We start from the raw sequence: 17,962 nt of genomic DNA, 5'->3' as shown, positions 1-17,962 counted from the left end.
TTTTTTTTTTGTTCATAAACCTTTTGATACTGAGAGGCAAAAACAATAATAAACAAACAAAACAGGCTGGAAAACTTAATCTTTATTTTCTTTACTGAAAGGGACTACGGTTAGAGGTATATGAAGGCATGTTTAAAGCAATGACAGATCACAGCTTCCAACAGTGGAAATAGCCCAATATCTATTCAGACCTATTTAACATGAGTTATTGAGTAGTACACAATATATATACACAGCAAAAATGAGCATTTGTTGCTTTCTTTTCTTGTAACAAAGTCTTTAGTCTACTACTGTAATCTACTAAACACTGGAAACGATCACTCTAAATCTGCAACAGTGTCTGCGTTTGACAGACCTTTCTTGTAGCAGCTATTGCATGAGGAGTTTCATTTACACACAATGCAGGCTTTGGGCATTAGGAAAAGAACATCTTTTACCTGTAACATAAATAGATAACTGGTACTTTCAAAGACTGGCAGAACCTTCTCAATAGACATTTTATAGTGCAGAATACTCGGCTAATGAGCTGTTTAAGTCCCCAAATACAACAAAAAAAAGAGATAAGATCCTTCAGGTCATTAGACCAACCAGAAAAACCAGGACATGGAGGAGGGTCTTTCTTGCAAAAATGGGCCATAATATTATTAATAATAATATTTCTGTCTGAACAAACAATTGTGTACATGAGCATTGTGTTTGTTCACCCATTCCATGGGTAGTAGTAATGGCTGCTTGACACTTGCATGATGGGTTTAGAAATAAGGTGCTGCCATTCTATAACAACCAGTACCAATGTCTGCTCCACAGGGCAGGATATATACACTTTGTATGGTACAGTGTAAGGCACATTTCATTACAGATCTGTTAAAAGCAACTTTGCACAGAAATATTAAGGTATTGATATTAAAATGTATTTGGCAATACAGATCGCTTATTTTAACTGAACAAAGTAAATACACTATATACCTATGTTAAAATATAAAAACAAAATTAAATACATAGTACACAATCTGTACACAGCATCCAGACCTCTCTCACTTGCCTCTAATCACACATAGTTAACGAGGTCACAAGATTAATATCGCTTACTTGCAGATATTTTCTGGTAGTCCCTATAGGAATGTGCTTACACGGGATCTGAGTTTGTTACTAATTGTAAACGTCTTGAGCTCTTGATTTACTATCGTCAACACCCACTGCTTTATTTTTGGAAGATTACTGCTCCAAAATAAGAGTACGCCCCGCTATTAAAAGGTTAACAAGTGTTACAGTGTTAAGCAGATACAAGTCTAGCAAAACTTAAATACAACATATGAGGAGTTAACAGACCCATTTGTACCCTTTGGATCCAAATCCAAAACAGATCAAAGCTTTACTAAAAGGTTGAGCTACATTTTTTACATCATATAATTTAGCAATATTTCTTTTCTTTTTAAAAACTGCCGTAAACTCTAAAAAAATAAATTATAAAAAAAAAAGAAGAGAAAACATCCTAACCGCCTAACAAGTACTATTTTGGATACTACTCTAAGTTTGTATGTACATTATGCCCGGACCTATGATTGGTAGTGGTGTACAGATTGAAAATAAACCCTTTTAATATGAATGTGGTTTTGCTTTTTCCTTTTTGTTTTTCTGGGAACCATTAAGGAGTCCTGTTTTATTAAATCCCTTTAAAAGGCAACAAAGTTAGAAATCCCATGCAATACATTCACTTCAGATCTTGTGTCCACCCAAGTTCTTCTTTGCTATGTTTTTTCCCTGTTATTTACTGCCAGGCCCTGTGGGTTTCCAGTGGGACTCTGTGTAAATGAGGACTGGACTCCTCCCCTTCCTGTTTCACTGCTCCGCCTCCATACTGTGAGCTTTAGGCGCTTCAGGAATGCACTGATCCGGCTGTGGTGACGCCAGGAATCCCGGCAGACACACACATTTATACGATCCCTCCGTGTTCACACACCTGCCATTTTTGCACAGGGAGTTTTGTTCACTAATGTCTTTACATTCATTTATATCTGCAAAAAATGGAGGAAGAAACATAATTCGCTAAGAGGCATACTCTTAAAGAACTGCCGTAACAGTAAATGCATAGGACTTCCATGTCAGTTGAACAAATGGCTTCATCTACCTGCATGTAAATACTTTATTCATTCAACACCAACATCTATACCTATCTTCTTGTTCATTTCACCCCTTTAGATTCAGAGGCAAAATGTTGCGAAAAAAAAGACTAAATAGACCGATATATCTAGGTAGAAATACTAATGGTGAACAGTACTAGTGAGTGACGTTACATCGCATGTTTCATCAATAGCTTGAGTTAATGCCATGCATCATTTCTTATATATTTTTTTAGGTACACTGTATGAAACTGCCCTTCATGGGTTCCATCAATGTCTTTAATTTCCTAGTTAGCAACAATCTTTGATCGTCATGTCTGTTGTTAAATTGAAACTACACTAAATTGTCACTTCAAAATAGTGTGACAATTCCAGTTGACAGAAATCCGTTCATTCTCCCTTTTTTTTTTTTTGACTCTGGCAATTATTCCGAAATGCTGCTTGCCATTGCTTCTCAAAACAGAGTTCAAACCCAGTGCTGTAATCTCATCAAGGAGTTGTTAAGACCCGATGTAGGTTAATGAAGAGATCAGATTTTTGCTGTCATGAAAATAATGACTTACCAATGCAGAGCATTTTGTTTAAATCGAGCTCAAAGCCATCGAAGCAGTCGCAGGTGTAACCCTCCCGTACTCTCACGCAGCGCCCATTCTCACAGCCATTCAAAACCCCACATTCCTCAGCCTGCAGTCCTTCAAACCCATCGAACCTATCTGTAAGAAAACAAACAGAGGATCCATTTTGACTTTCATTTTCTCTATATTAGCAAGCAATCAGTTGATTTTCTATTTTTTCAGAAGTAAAGCATTTATAGGTCGAATGAACATGAAAAGTGAAACAGCTCACACACACAGCAATTACATGTAACAAGAGGCAGAGGGCATCTGTCTTCAGATCTGTCACTAGATTATTAAAAGACGCTGATGACGGCTTGCTTACCAGCATAAGGGTTTACAAACTGAGGCTGGTACTCTTGTGGTTGATTTGTTCGAAGAGGCGGGGAACCTCTGAACTCATACTCATTGCTGGGGTTCCTAAAAGGGGTCAAAGGGACAGGGTCCTGGGGTCCATACTCTGGTCCCGGGTTGTTGTAATAAGGGCTATTTTCAATATCCACATAGCCTGGTCCATATTCGTAGCCTGGTCTGTCTCTGAGACCATCTGCCCCCAGACCATCTGTCCTTGGAAGGTTACACAGCACTGCATAATACTCTGAAATTAGGCAAGAATATTATACGTTATTAGATTCCATGTTGTTATATTAAGATGTATGCCACACAATACGGTATGGGGAGAACAGTATATTTATTTATATAGAACGTCTGTAGCAAGCCTTTGTTTAGCATTCTGTTTGAATCGGATATGGGGTGGAGTCGGTACCGCAGCATTCAAAACATGGAGGCGTTTTAAATCGTCCTCGGCTTGGCAGATAGTTGCTCAGGTACGGTATCTTATCATAAGTTATTCTTTTTAGTTGATCATACCTATGCGAGGATTACAAGAGTGTATTACCTGAGCTCCTCTTTGGGCAAAAGGCACAGTCATTGCTCCAGGCTACACCATAGAGACAGCAGCACTCGGTGTAGGTGGTCCGTCTGCTTGTAAGGGGTCTCGAACACATGTACTCGCTAGACACCTCCTCCCAGCAGATATCCAAGTGGATGTCTTCCTCACTATCCAGATCCTCTGAGAGAGTTAAGAGTTAGAGTTTGTTATAATCCAGAACTTTAAAAACACTGAGAGTTTCTAAGGCAAAATAAATCAAGGTACTAACCTAAACGTTTGTCTCCTTGCATTACGGATGTATCCTACTGTATGTACTGAAGTTTGATTTGATTGAATATCAATATAATAATAGCTGCACCAGGTACTTAACTGGTGCCTGGAGGTTCCCGTCACGATTTACCTGATGAGGAGTTTGCGTTGATGCAGCGTCTGCGGGTCACATCCAGGACGAGTGGAGGGCTGCAGAAACAGTTAAAGGACCCGGGCGTGTTCACACACTCTCCATCCACACAGGTATCCTCCTCCTGACACTCATTGTGATCTGAGAGGGGAACAGGGGCACTTCAAATACTGAACAGGCAACTCGCTGGTGCTGTGCAAGACATGGGAGAAAGACTTGAATATACCCTACACGAAAGAACGGCCTGTTCCCAGTATTCCTATATGTAACAAAGGCAGGCAGGCAGGCTATGGAGGCTCGGTGGTCCAGTGGGTAAAGGAAAGTGATTAATACCAGGACGTTCCCGGTTCAAATCCAGGCTCAGCCACTGACTCGCTGTGTGTGACACTGAGCAAGTCACTTAACCTCCTTGTTCTCTGTCCTTCGGATGAGACGTAAAACCGAGGTCCTATTGCAAGTGACTCTAGTGCACCTCCTAGTGTCTGTAAGTCGCTTTGGATAAAAGCATCTGCTAAATGACTCCTTAATAATAAAATAATAATAATATAGTACTCAAATGTTATATAGTAAGGGTACGTATGGGTTCAATGATGAAGTAAGGAGGTGATTTGGTATGGTGCATGAAGGTTTAATCAAATCACCACATGGAATAGTGGAAAGGGAGATGGTCTGCCTTACCCACACATTCCAGGCGGATGGTATCATAATAGTATCCCACTCGGCAGTAACAGGAGTAGCCAGGCTCGATATTTGCACAGAGACCGTTTTTACAGATTTCGGAACCAAACATTACGCATTCATCCGCATCTGGAAACAGAACGAAAAGTTAGTAGAACCAAAAAAAACCAACCTGCACTGCCCTTAAATTGAGGGATTGCTGCTATTTTATTAATACACATGGCTTTTTAGTGTGTTCATAGACTCTAGACTCTGTGTGCCAGGAGCTGATAAGCAGTGGCTTGGCTGAACAAAAAAATTGGGCTTGGATTTAAATTGACTAATGGCAGCAAATGTTTATTGAACATAATTGGCTGGTGCCAATTCCACTGCAATTAAAAGACCGCCCTGAATCTATCAGTGTATGCCTGTTCATTCAAATTGAGAGGAACTATGGAAACTGAAATCTGTAAAATATTGCACAGCATAACAGATATGACCTGCTGTTGGTGGCGTTTTCAAATCTGCAAACCCTGAAAAATATGACTGTGTTACTGAAGTGTGCACAACACCTTGCACGTATGTAAGGATCCTGCCAGTTTTATATTAGAAAAAGATGTGCATTCTGCGGTGTGCACTTGTGCTTAATTATAGGTACAACATTAGGGTTTGGAAGCCTTGCTTTTATTACACTCGTAAAAAATAGGAAATTCTGTTTTTTTTTCCCCTTTACATCACATTATCCATGTGTAGTAAAATAACTGCTGCTGCAGCAAGTTTGTGTTATAATTTTTTTTCTAAATAAATTTGAAAAAGCCAACAAAATGCCAGGATGCATATACTGCAAGAAGATCTGGTTATCTAATTAGACGATGGTGACATTTTCAAACACATTTCACATCAATATTGCTGCTTGATCTTTGCACATAATAAACATGGTGTTTCATGTCCTTTTGGTGATACAGCACACAGTGATAATTTACCTTTATAGATCAGTTGCCCAAAGCCAAAGGATGTGCCTTCCATTGATAAGAATCCATGCCCTTGTGGACAGAGCTCATTGTATTCATCTGGAAGTAAAACCACAATAAATTCTCACATTTTCTTTAATGAACATCTACTGTACTTTCCCCAAATCTTCTGTAAAAAAATACTTTTACCAAAGCACTGATATTCTTATAACCTATCATAATGTGAAATGATGCAGCCCCCTCCACGCATCCCTACCTCCCCCAGTGATTGGGCAGGGGTGGATCTCACAGTCGTCCCCCCAGCCGGACCCCACAGTACAGCAGCACTCCTGCTTGGTGGTGTTTCGGGACAGCACGTTATCGCAGAAATTGGCATCGTCCAGGTTGTAATAGCACTCCTTCCTCTCTCCACTAGAGCCAGCCACCACGGGTGTGTCCACTATGCTCCCATATCCTGAAAAAGTTCCAATGAGTATTCCAGTTTGGTGACTGGGTAGCAGACAGTACTGAACCTGTACTGGCATGTACTGCTCACAGCTCCTCACTTACTATTATTTTCAGGAGAGGCAGCATTATTGGGATGGGTTTGTATGATTTAAGTCTCTTAAAGCAAGGATGCAAAACAGCACTAAAAATACAGTACAGTACAGGTCCATCCAAGATTCTGACTCAAGATTTTGGTGAAATTATGACTGCATTTGCTGCATATGTCATTAATACTGACCACAAGGGGGCGGCGTTTCTCATTCCTGGGAGTTTTGAAAGGTGTTCAACGTCTACACCAGTTGTGCAACAATCAAATCGTTGTAACTATTCTGGGAATCACTTGGTCAAGGGTATAGACACATGGAAATCATTACAAGACGACCAGGATTCTTAAAACTATTGTTCTAGGAATTGTCTTTTATATATCAAATGTGAAACTACCACAAAAAATACAAAATATATTCTTTGACTACAGTTGACTAAGAGGAAAAAGACATGCTTTTGGTTTTAATAACATTATACAAGATAAGAAACAAATGTTACACAATTTTGAAAAGCATACAATTTCAAAACATTCTGTCAATTAGTAGGAACCAGAGAAGTCAGACCTTTAAGATATGGTCATATTTTCCATTTGCGCAAATATGCAAAACTGCATTTCATTCAAATATTTACATTTACAGAAGTTAGCATAGGCATTGTCCATGTGAAAAACATTGCTGTACACCAAATACTGCCAAGAATCATATATATATATATATATATATATATATATATATATATATATATATATATATATTTTTTTTTTTTTTTTTTCTAGATAAGGGAATTATATTTTTTGGCAGGACTTCTGTATACCTTGAATTACTTTTCATGTGGGTTAGAAGTTGAGATTTGAAAAGAGATTACCTTTAATAAATTAATTTGTTTGGGGACGGGGTAAGTTTACCAGTAACAATGGGCTCAATCTTCTGGAATTATAAGCAATTTTGAGAAATCAAAGACAGCTGCTGGGTGCCGTGTCAGATGAACAACCCTTAAACCAGCCATCCTGTTCTGAACCCATGAGATGAGCCTGAAAGCTGCAGAGTAAGAGTCCCTACCCATCAACGCCCTGCTCCGGCACTGGCTGCTCTCTGGGTCGAATTCCTCATCGTCACCGGAGCAGATACACAGGAAGGTGCCCTCCACGTTCTCACAGAAAGCCGTCCCGCACACTGCTGTGATCACCTCACACTCATTGATGTCTGGTAACAAAAACACAGGAGGATCGCCGCCAGGCGCAGCCAGATCAGGACCTGTCATTGCAACACTCAAAACATACTCTCCCTCTCTCTCCTCTTCTGTCAGAACAACAGGCTGAATCTCTGTATCGCATATCCTGGCCCTGAAAGGGCTGTCTCTTTACAATTGGAACCTTTCCATTGGGCAATACAAGAACTGGAAACCTGTGCTGGTATTTTGTGTTTGGTTGCTGTTGAAGCATGGTTATTCGATCATGCATCAATAACTGACAGAAACAGGTCTAGTTTTCTTTTTTTTTTATTGCCATTTTAATGAAATGACCGTGGTAGGCCGGGAGATCTTCTTTCTTTATTGCTCGAGATGTTAACGTGACAGAGTTTGTGTTGGTCTACTTCTCGGTTTTGCCTAGCGGGGGCTTTATTAAAAGACGCCATTGTGTGACAGGAGGAGGGATTTGTTGCACATTATGAATATCAATAAATATACAAGATATTTAGCCACAAGAAACATCTGACTTACCAACACATCCTGGAGTCCCAGGCGAGTTTTCGAAGCCCCGGTCACAGAGGCACGTGTACGAGCCATCCGTGTTCTCACAGAAACCGTGGCTGCCACAGATGGTCTCATTAACGCACTCATCAATGTCTGAAACGAAAGAGAAAACAGACACTTAGCAAGCACCTCAAGACCTAACGGCTTACCCAACACCCAGATGGATTCAACTGGACATGTTTTTGGCTGCTCGGGCTTCAATAGCAAACAATGAAGCTTTAAGAGCTGATCTTTGAAAAACAGAAAATAATTAGAAAATGTCATAAGAAAATACAGGGGGGGGGGGACAGCTACAAAAGAGAGTTGTTTTCTTGTTAATAATAATTCAGAATAAGGAATAGTTGTTGTGCACAAAGGCTTAGTAGTTAAAAGGTTAACACCAGCATTAGACACCTAATTTAGGAGCAATTCTGTTACATAATAATTGTTACCAGCTGGATGAAAAAGCAGGTTTTATAGCCGAGCAGCATACTTAGACCAAGAGACGAATCTTAATGGGTTTACTGCTGACACTGGGAGATTATGGGCTCTTAAAATCAGAATCTGTGTCAGGCAGTTAATCTCATGGGAATTTAGTCGGGCGTTCCAGACAGTAATAAAAAAAATAAAAAAACAGGAAAAAAATGGAAAAAAAACTTGCACCCAAGAGATCTTAATGTTTTTAATTGGACTATAACCAAAAGGTAGGCAAAGTTGTGACACAAAGATGTTGTGCAAGCTTTCCATCAGATTGTACAGCATTGAGGCAACAAACCTTTGCATTGTATATGTCTGCAGACGACAGGCCAAATGGGGAATGGATCACACAACAGGAATGAGGAGAGTTTACAGAACTGCAACACAGCCGTCCTTAATTAGACTAGGCACTTCTGGAATGGCTTTTAGAAATATCTAGGTTTATGGCAGGCAGAACTGACAATCTTTTCAAACAAAACTGCATATATTCATGAAGGCGAATACCAGCTCTAAGTAATTGTGGGCACTTGTACATAAAACTGTATCTCTGAACTCGAGCCAGATTCATTAGCTGTTTTATCTTCGATAGCATATGCCTATTACAGCAGATTTCCCATTTTGCACATATACTGGAACACTTCCATCCATAACTTTCAACACTGTATCATAAGATACACAACCGTACTAATGAAACAGTAAAACTATTTGGCAGATGTTTAACAGGTGTTCTTAACTATAAAGTGCACGGGTTTAGGGTTAGGGTTAACCCTAAACTCTAACCCTAACTGTGGGAAAGAAATACACTTGAAGATTGCTCACCAGGTATAGTCCTACTCAGGCTGTGTTTTCTGCTTGTGTCAAAATCCACATCTCATTTGGAACCAAATGCACAAGGAGGCAAAATGACTAGCTTCAGGTCATACAGTGAGTAAGAGGATTCAAGAACAGCATCCACTTTGTTTGGACCCCCTGATATGCAACTGTAAACAGCTGACCCCTGTAGCTACTGGATTTTTAAAGAGGACATCAAATGATACACCACTGTCCAAACCAAAAACACAACAACAACAACAAAAAAACAGTACAGTATTGAAGAGATCACTGTGCAGCTGGATTGGATTGGATCTGGCTCCCTTACAATGCAAAACGTGGCCATGTGATTTTGGATCAAGTTGAATTGCATGATCAAACCAACAAACGTAAACTTAGAAACACCTGAAGTGGTATTTTAAATGAGTCAACAAGTCTGTTCCCATTGCCATTCTCTACTAGTAGTTAGATCCCCGTTTCCATGCTGTAGTTTATTTACTGTTTTGTTATGTCATACTTCACATCAGTTAATCATTCCATAATTCCTGCATGGACATTTTGAAGCCCTGCACACACCCTGTTTATTTTTAAAGAGGCAGGTTATTTCAAGAGAAAGCAGCTGAAAAAAGGGTCGGACTGCTTTCCTAAAACAACTTGCTCTCGGAAGCAGACCCAGATTCTCTATATGTTGCATTTTTCTATAACACCAATACAGGTTAAGACTTTAAACAGACAGGTGAACCACAAGTCTTTCCCCTGCAGGGCACAGCCAGTAAAATTCATCCCGGGACATGTTTAAGGGCTGTCTCAATCCGTCTGGAGAAAAACATACAAAGTTGTAAATATGAAGACATTGTTTACAGCACAGCAAGGGCAAAGCAATTAAGTGCGTTTACTCAGAAAGGCATTGTACTAAAATACTATCCACCAAGTTGTTTTTTTGTGTGAGTGTGTGTGCCAATAGTCGCACCGGTTTTTGTTATCAGGAGGCAAGCATTGTCATTCTTGGATAAAGACAAAACAGGCGGTTTCTTTCATTACATCTTGACAGCATGATACCTGCCAATGGAAAGGCACCTGTGCATGTCTCGGCTTTACTGCTGTCAGTAATACTTTGTATCACTGGGAAAAGGCTTTTTGATGGCGAGGGTTTATTTATTTACATTTTATACTTATGGTCGGTCCAGATTAATATGTTTTTTTGTTTTTTTGGCACTGCATGATGATTGAACGTTGTAATTATATTATTTATCTAAAAGATAAACTCAAATCTGAACGAACATGCGCATGTACAGATCAAATGGTACCACATTAAGAGATGGAAGCACTGGCACGGGATCCAGCCAGCGGTCAGGCATACATCCAAGGAGGGCCTTGAAAAATCCCCTAAATGTGTTTATGCATCCACCCCCCCCCCCCCTCCCCCCCTCCCCCCAAATAGCTGATTTGCTACACAGCACAGTAACACGGCATATTACCAAACAAGTCTCTGCATCTTAACAACATCCTAGCACCATTTACCCATCTGTTCTGAAGATTAAATATATAGAAATATTTATCTTGCTCAATCGCTGCTAACACAAAATGACATCATGCTGTATTTGTTTCCCATGAAGGCATGTTGCAGTTTTAAAGATTACTTATAGCTGTACTTGTATAGTTTGCTGTATAAATAGACACACTACTTTATGATTCTTTTATGAGGTTCAGGGAATGTCCCTAAAACACCAAGGTTGTCCTTCTCTCGGGAAAACTATGCCTCTCAGGGATGGATACTGTATAGGCTCCCTTTTATCTGAACTGATTACAAAATGAGACGGCTGAATGCAGAAAGACAAGGCTAAGCAGTCTGTAATCCCAACACTCACCACACTCTCCATCCGGTCCAGTGTTGAACCCAGGCTGGCAGCCCTCGAAGCAGTGGTATGAGCCCAGTGTATTCTCACAGTGCCAGCTCCCACAGACACTGCTTCCATACTCCTTACACTCGTCCTTATCTGAGGAGAGCAATTAACAACACTTGATGATGGCACATCTCTTCCATTTCAAAACACACAGCCTGTTCCAAGGAAAGTATTTTTAAAGCAATTAAATAACTTCTAAAAAGAAACAAGAAGGAAGGACAGGGTCATTGATATTGTCTTTTGGATTCATTGAAGTATTTTTGCTGGCTTTCCCTGCCGAATAGTAAAGAGAAACACTTAGACCTTTTTTTTTTTTTTTTTTTTAAATCTCTTACAGAAACTGATCACATTCTTATCACATCTATACGGCTTCCTCCATGTCACATTACCAAGCTATAAGAAACTCTGCTATAAACGAATAATTCTAAATTTAGATTTTGTACAGAACCAGAAGCACTTTAAGATCCTTCCTGTTGTGGCTTTATCCCGTGGCACACGATTGTAGCAGACTGACACACTCATGCAAAGCACATTGGTCATTCTTATTTTTTTCAAAAAAGGTTACAGGATTTAAATTTAAAGGTTTTATAAATGATCAGATTGCTTTTTTTCATTTATTTTTGAAGAAAAACAATTGCTTGTTCCCACCTTCGCAGTCTCTGGTTTCCTGCGAATATTCAAATCCGGCTTCACAGAGGCACTGATACGATCCATCAGTGTTCAAACACTGCCCTCTGGAACACACGCTCCCCTCTCTGCACTCATCAACATCTGGAAAGACAGCGCAAGGAAACCTTCCATTATTCATGAGCCGATATCGTCACTGAAGTACTTTAACATGATTAAAGCTTGTCTTACAGAATCCATTCTGGGGTCATCTACAAAGACAGTATGAACCGCCCCAGTAAAGCGCTTCATGATCAACACTCTCATTTAACAGTTGTGTGAACTTCAAAAGAACGGCTTTGTCTTCAGAGAGTAATGAGAATACACAGTGCATCTGTTTGCTTCAGGCAAACAGAAGAAGACCAATCCATTACCAAGAAGGGGCAAAAGGCTATCGGTGATGAGCACCATAACCTTGTTATGCAAAGGTTTATGTATTGACATTAGAAAATGAGCTTTGGGGCCTTTTGCTAATGAACCATACACATATGAAAGACTGTGTTCATGAAAAGCCAACACAGGTTTACAATGTCTATATTGATTACCAGCAAAACATTCTGCAGCCGATAATTAATGGATTAAAGCAGATTCTGACCATTGATGGGATTTCTAACAGGAATCAGATGCAGAGAACTTTGACTTCCACCACCCATAACTATTCTGACACTAGTGATCCATTCAATGACTAGAAGTTTTTCTCAATGTCTTCATGGAAATTCATTTATATTCACATATATATTTCACTGGGTGATGGGCACCCTGGGGGTGTAGTGATATAAGCATGTTAATCTAAACTCATTTCAACATTGAGGGAATTGAGAAAGACTTTAGTTTCTTTTAGTATTTCTTAACATTTTTCAGCTATTTTATTTCTGGTGTAAACTGGAAGGTAGAAACAGTTTTTGGTAGAACTGTCGAACAGTTTTTTTAAGCTTTTTAAATATTAACGACTGCTAATCTGTTTCTATTTATTATTATTATTATTATTATTATTATTATTATTATTATTATTATTATTATTATTATTATTATTATTATTATTATTATTATCTTTGTTTTTCTTTCCTTATTATCCAATAACTGCAAACTTAATCAGGAAATAGGAAATCTGTCTGTCCAGGGTGTAACTTGGAAACCAGATAGAAAAAACAACAGCAAACAAAGTATTGTTGAATAAATTAGGCACAGATCCCGTGTATAGATAAGTTACTCTGAGAAACAGTGTGCAAACAAAACAGGAATGAATTTCTGATATTAATCAGGCAAACCAGCGGTCAGCAGGGGCACGCGCATGAGACATGACCTGTATTTGAGAGTGGTGCAAACAGTAAATAGAAGAATGTCGAGTAGAATAAGAGAAAGAGACTGGACTGACTCAACAGCAACAGCGGAATGTGGAGAAAGGCCTTGCTACATTTCAGAACTACAGAGATGTGCATCAGCCCTGTCATTAAGACACCATCTGCTTTGTTTTTACTATCAGCAACCCAGGCCAGTATAAAGCCAGCTCGCTTGTAGGATCATGCCATGCCCCTGAACTGCACTGACTCCACCAACACCTGTTTAACTTGTCTCCTCGTTTCATTAAATCACTCGAAACAAGCTGCAAAGTCTGTGCCTTGCTTTCTGGCAGCCGACCGCAAGCGAAGCCCTTTTCATTTTTTTTATTGTGTCCACACCAGAGCGGTGAATGTTGCATGCGAAGCAGACAGAAGGAAAATATACCAATCTGTTGATTTATAGCATAATTAAATTCTAATATTTCCAGTGGCAAGGAGCCCAAATTTGGTACATACAGTAATGTGAAGTCCTAGATGTTACCTCATACTTTAGGCACCAATCCCCTGGGGAGAACAAAATAATTAATGTTTAAAATGTAGCCAAGTAGTGCCCTCCAGGGGTAACTTAGCACCTGGAACAGGACACGATGTAGAAAAACCCATAAAGGCATACCTGCTGTACGTAAAGGTCTGTAAACATTAACTGTTAGTCTGCTTCTTTATAATGTCACAGTTACAGTACACCACTGGTATTCACTCGTTAGCCAGTTATTAGGGGATGACAATTGAAAGCTGGCTTTTCATTGTTGGTAGGTCGTAAGCAAGTTCCCTCTAACAGGCAATAGTGTGTGCTTTAGTTTTTTTTCACTTTTATGTGAGAATCTCCATCTAAAAACATGTTGCTTATAGAAACGGTGCAGTGGCTGACCTAATATTGGATCTTCAGGAGAGATGTAACATTAGTCGCCTTGTTCCGGCAACTGTTTTTTTTTTTTTTTTTTTTTTTTTTAAACTCAAATTTCCTCAATGTGCAAAGTCCACGCAACAAAGTCACTACAGTCTTGATTTAGCGAATTGCTTGAAAATGTCACTTTCAACAAACAGTCATTCCCTTAATGGTTGCCACGTGCTACGTTGTCCAACCAGTACAGGCTACGCTGCCAAGAGCCACACAGTTATTTCTAGAACAGGGTTTCAAGCATGTTATTGTGCTTTTATTGTTTATCCAGTGAAAATCCTCTAGCTGGCCTTTCTCTTCCACATGCTCCCTGATGACCAGTCATTGCCAACGCTGCCCATTGATCTGCCCCAAGCCGTGGCTTTCTCGTGCAGAACGAATAACAAAAGCATGAACTTCACTTCCCCACCTTACCATGGCAACACAGGGGCTCTTTGGAAGAAACATCTCTGCATGTACAGTGCAAACATGCTTGAATAAATACATTTTGATATGGTACTATTTTAAAAGTAGCAACTCCGTCTCTACCATACACCGGCCATCAGTACTACCAGCACCTGATATCCTGCCAACATGCAATTCTCCAGTTTCTGTATATGTGTGCTACAAAGCAGGTACAAGAACCTTAGGGTTAGGGTTAGGGGTTTAAGTTAGGGTTAATCTAAATTAAAAAGCCAGACTGCAGACATTTCAAGTCCTTCCATCTGATCAATCATTTTTAGTTTTTTGACTTTTAATACATGTTTTCGTACAGCGTAGGAGACTCACCTTGACAGCCAGTTCCATGAGCTGTGGTGGTGTATCCTGCAGCACAGACACAGAAATAGGAGCCCTCGCTATTCATACACTTGCCATTGGAGCCACAGCTATCCAAAGTCAGGCACTCGTTTACATCTAGAATCAGAGAGGTGTATATTGTGAATGAACCATAACCAGTGCACAGAATTAACAACATGATTTACCAGCAACCAGCAACAATGCTGTCTGTTTCTATAGATTGGTCTCATCACCCTGCATACCAATGCAAACAGTGCCTCCGATGAGCTCGAAGCCTTGGCGACAAGCACAGATGAAGGATCCTGGAGTGTTTGTGCATTCTCCACCCAAGCAGCTGCGGCTGATATCCTCGCATTCATTTATATCTAAAAGAGAGCAGAAAATACTTCAATTGCAGGGCCAACAAACAGCAAGCACTAGCCTGAGCAATCATCTGGACCGACAGACTACCGAAACACCAACTACCCAGGACAAGGGACATCTGTTTAGAGTTACTTGTTGAATGAATGCATCGTTACACCTGCCGCCTTAATTATTTGGCTGGGTAGTGTACAGGCTGTTTATACAGTATGTCCTTTGCAATAGAGACAGAATATGCACTGGATAAATAAAAAAAAAAAGTGTAAAGCTTACACATTTATAACACATACAGTAGCCGTGACTCTTCCAAACGTGAACTCCATGGAGTCGGCACAGAAGCACATTACCTTCACACTTGCTTCTGTCATCAGAAACTGTGTAGCCACTATCACAGGCCATGCAGGAGAAGGACCCCATAGTGTTTGCACAGACTCTGCTGGGACAGATCTCTGGAGATGAACACTCGTTAACATCTGTGTACAGAAAACACAAATATTGGTTACAGCTGAAGGTGCAGGAGGTGGTGGATGACAAAATGGAAATTCAAATTTGCATTCCTGGGATATAAGCCACTGCAATGGCATTTTGTTTTATTGTTTTTGCAAATGTCCCGTGTGTGGAAAATAAACTGGGACTTGAGCTCCAAGTCACCAGCTGGGTTTTGTAGACCATAATTATACGTCGCAAAAATTGATGCGTTTTAAATATGGGGATTTGTAGGAAAACGTCCCGTACTTCTGAAGCCTGGGTGATGCTTAAACAAGCCTCTGTCCGATTCATGCCCTTCCAAGAAAAGTCAAATGAATTGACTCTGGCTTATCATTACCACTCAATGGTGCAGTGGCTGGTACTTTTGACAGCTAGATTTGGAGGATTAGACTGACTTAACCCATGATTTAAAAAAGTATTCAAAGGCAGCCTGGTGGCAAACAGGATAATTGGTCTTTGGTAATAAATAAATAAATAAATACAAAATTACAAAACAAAACAAAACTCAACAGGGATGTCATTCATTCAATTTTTATGACCCCTTTCGCTGGCTTACAAAGACAAACTATAACAGTGCTGTAAATTGTACAACTGCTTGGAATATGAAAAGAATTCCTGATGTATCATAAAAGGGCAATTACTTTATAGTAATGATTTTTTTGCTTGTTTTATGCATAGTTTAGTTTTGCTCAATGGCAAGTTCCAATGGTCTTTGTGGATGAGTAATTAATACTGCCCGGAAGCAATCAATTTGCTTCCTCACTTCTGCACTAGCCTGCACACTTCGTGAAACAAATCCAGCTACAGCATCAAGAGAGGGAGTCTGTCTGAACTATAAACATGGCCACAGAAACAGAACATATTAAACTGGACAGAACATGGATACACACAGAGGATAGAAAGAACAGAGCAAGGGGAGGTGGTAATGTTGGACTCATTGGGATTGCATTGGTTCATTTGTGGGATTAAAGAGATTACCTTCACAGCTGAAGCCATCAGCAGTGATTTTGTACCCAGTCCCACAGGTTGTGCAGGAGTATGAACCTTCATTGTTCACACAGTGCCCATTATGACACACTTCCGGCAAAGCACATTCATCAATATCTGAAAAAAACAAAAACAGTAGGAACATTTAAACCTCACTCATAAACAGGGACCAAGTTAATCTTCAGATCCATTTGTAATTGATTTTACGTAACTAGAACTCTGTGGGTTCGCTCTTACCTTCACATGAACGCCCATTTGCAGATACCCTGAAACCTGGTCTACAGTTTGTGCAAGAAAAGGATCCTTCATTATTCCTGCAAAGCCCATTGGGACAAACATTTGGCGATGCACATTCATCAATGTCTGGAAAAAAAACCCAAAGACAGACACAAAATAGAAACATACTAGGTGAAACGTTGAAAAAATTAAATGACACATTTCAGGTCTAACTGAGTTCCATGGACGATGCTTATTACACAGTGTTAGCTGACCTTCACAGCTGCTCCTGTCTGCAGCTGTCCTGTACCCAGTCCCACAGATCGTACAGGAGTACGACCCCTCATTATTCTGACAGATCCCATTAGGGCACACGTCTGGCAAAGCACACTCATCGATATCTGAAAAAAAACCCCAAAAAAACACATCAGTCATGCATGTTGCATGATATGCGATTGCAATTGTTCTTAGACTAATCTGTGGTACAGCAGGTTACCTTCACATCTGCGTCCATCTGCAGCTATCCTGTACCCAGCTCTGCAGTTAGTGCAGGAGAAGGAACCTTCAGTGTTGATGCAGATTCCAGAGGGGCACGCATCAGGGGATAAGCATTCATTGATATCTATAGCACGCAGAACAGTAAAGAAATTGGGTTTAATAGTGAAATGGGTAATTAATGACAGTTTAATATAAGGTATGATTAAACACAGGGAGCTCCCTGTACCTTCGCAGTTCTGCCTGTCTGCAGATATCATGTACCCAAAAGGACAAGCAGTGCAGGAGTAGGAACCTTCCATGTTGGCACACAGTCCATTGGGGCACACGTTGGGCGACGCACACTCATTGATGTCTGAAACACAGCACAGAAAAAGAATGTCACCTGCGGCCGGGACCTTCTTTGACACCGAGGAGTTTACTCAATACACGCAACAAACAGAAAACACCCATTACAAAATAGGGTGAAAATCTTAGTTCATGTGCATGTTTGCTTTCTTATCAACCACGCAAATCCCTTTACTGGCATTGTTAGCATTTTTCTTCAGTCTATTGGAATGTCTAACTAATCCCCCTTGAGCAATATTCTGTGCAACAAATTGCAAGACTGTGCTACCCCATGGTGTA

At 40.0% G+C, this 17,962-nt stretch overlaps 1 protein-coding gene across 1 annotated transcript in view; it reads right to left on the bottom strand.

Annotated features, from left to right (window-relative positions):
- Nucleotides 1-66: 66 nt before the first annotated feature.
- Nucleotides 67-17,962, bottom strand: part of LOC117422309 (latent-transforming growth factor beta-binding protein 2-like) — a 96,831-nt gene continuing 78,935 nt past the window's right edge. Inside the window, exons 23-42 of the mRNA XM_058987902.1 lie at nucleotides 17,565-17,690; nucleotides 17,337-17,462; nucleotides 17,116-17,241; nucleotides 16,862-16,987; nucleotides 16,616-16,741; nucleotides 15,496-15,621; nucleotides 15,031-15,153; nucleotides 14,780-14,905; nucleotides 11,756-11,878; nucleotides 11,072-11,200; nucleotides 7,905-8,030; nucleotides 7,244-7,387; nucleotides 5,911-6,108; nucleotides 5,667-5,753; nucleotides 4,705-4,833; nucleotides 4,027-4,167; nucleotides 3,633-3,806; nucleotides 3,060-3,332; nucleotides 2,684-2,833; nucleotides 67-2,015 (exon numbers count right to left, since the gene is read on the bottom strand). Coding sequence (XP_058843885.1) covers nucleotides 1,840-2,015; nucleotides 2,684-2,833; nucleotides 3,060-3,332; nucleotides 3,633-3,806; nucleotides 4,027-4,167; nucleotides 4,705-4,833; nucleotides 5,667-5,753; nucleotides 5,911-6,108; nucleotides 7,244-7,387; nucleotides 7,905-8,030; nucleotides 11,072-11,200; nucleotides 11,756-11,878; nucleotides 14,780-14,905; nucleotides 15,031-15,153; nucleotides 15,496-15,621; nucleotides 16,616-16,741; nucleotides 16,862-16,987; nucleotides 17,116-17,241; nucleotides 17,337-17,462; nucleotides 17,565-17,690 — 2,855 coding nt within the window. The 3' untranslated portion in view covers nucleotides 67-1,839. The remainder of the gene's footprint in view (nucleotides 2,016-2,683; nucleotides 2,834-3,059; nucleotides 3,333-3,632; nucleotides 3,807-4,026; nucleotides 4,168-4,704; nucleotides 4,834-5,666; nucleotides 5,754-5,910; nucleotides 6,109-7,243; nucleotides 7,388-7,904; nucleotides 8,031-11,071; nucleotides 11,201-11,755; nucleotides 11,879-14,779; nucleotides 14,906-15,030; nucleotides 15,154-15,495; nucleotides 15,622-16,615; nucleotides 16,742-16,861; nucleotides 16,988-17,115; nucleotides 17,242-17,336; nucleotides 17,463-17,564; nucleotides 17,691-17,962) is intronic.

The sequence above is a fragment of the Acipenser ruthenus genome, chromosome 15 (assembly GCF_902713425.1).
Source record: "Acipenser ruthenus chromosome 15, fAciRut3.2 maternal haplotype, whole genome shotgun sequence".
In the NCBI taxonomy this organism is placed as follows: domain Eukaryota; kingdom Metazoa; phylum Chordata; class Actinopteri; order Acipenseriformes; family Acipenseridae; genus Acipenser; species Acipenser ruthenus.
Note: the sequence above shows the minus strand (reverse complement) of the source record. Positions and strands in the feature narration are given on the sequence as shown.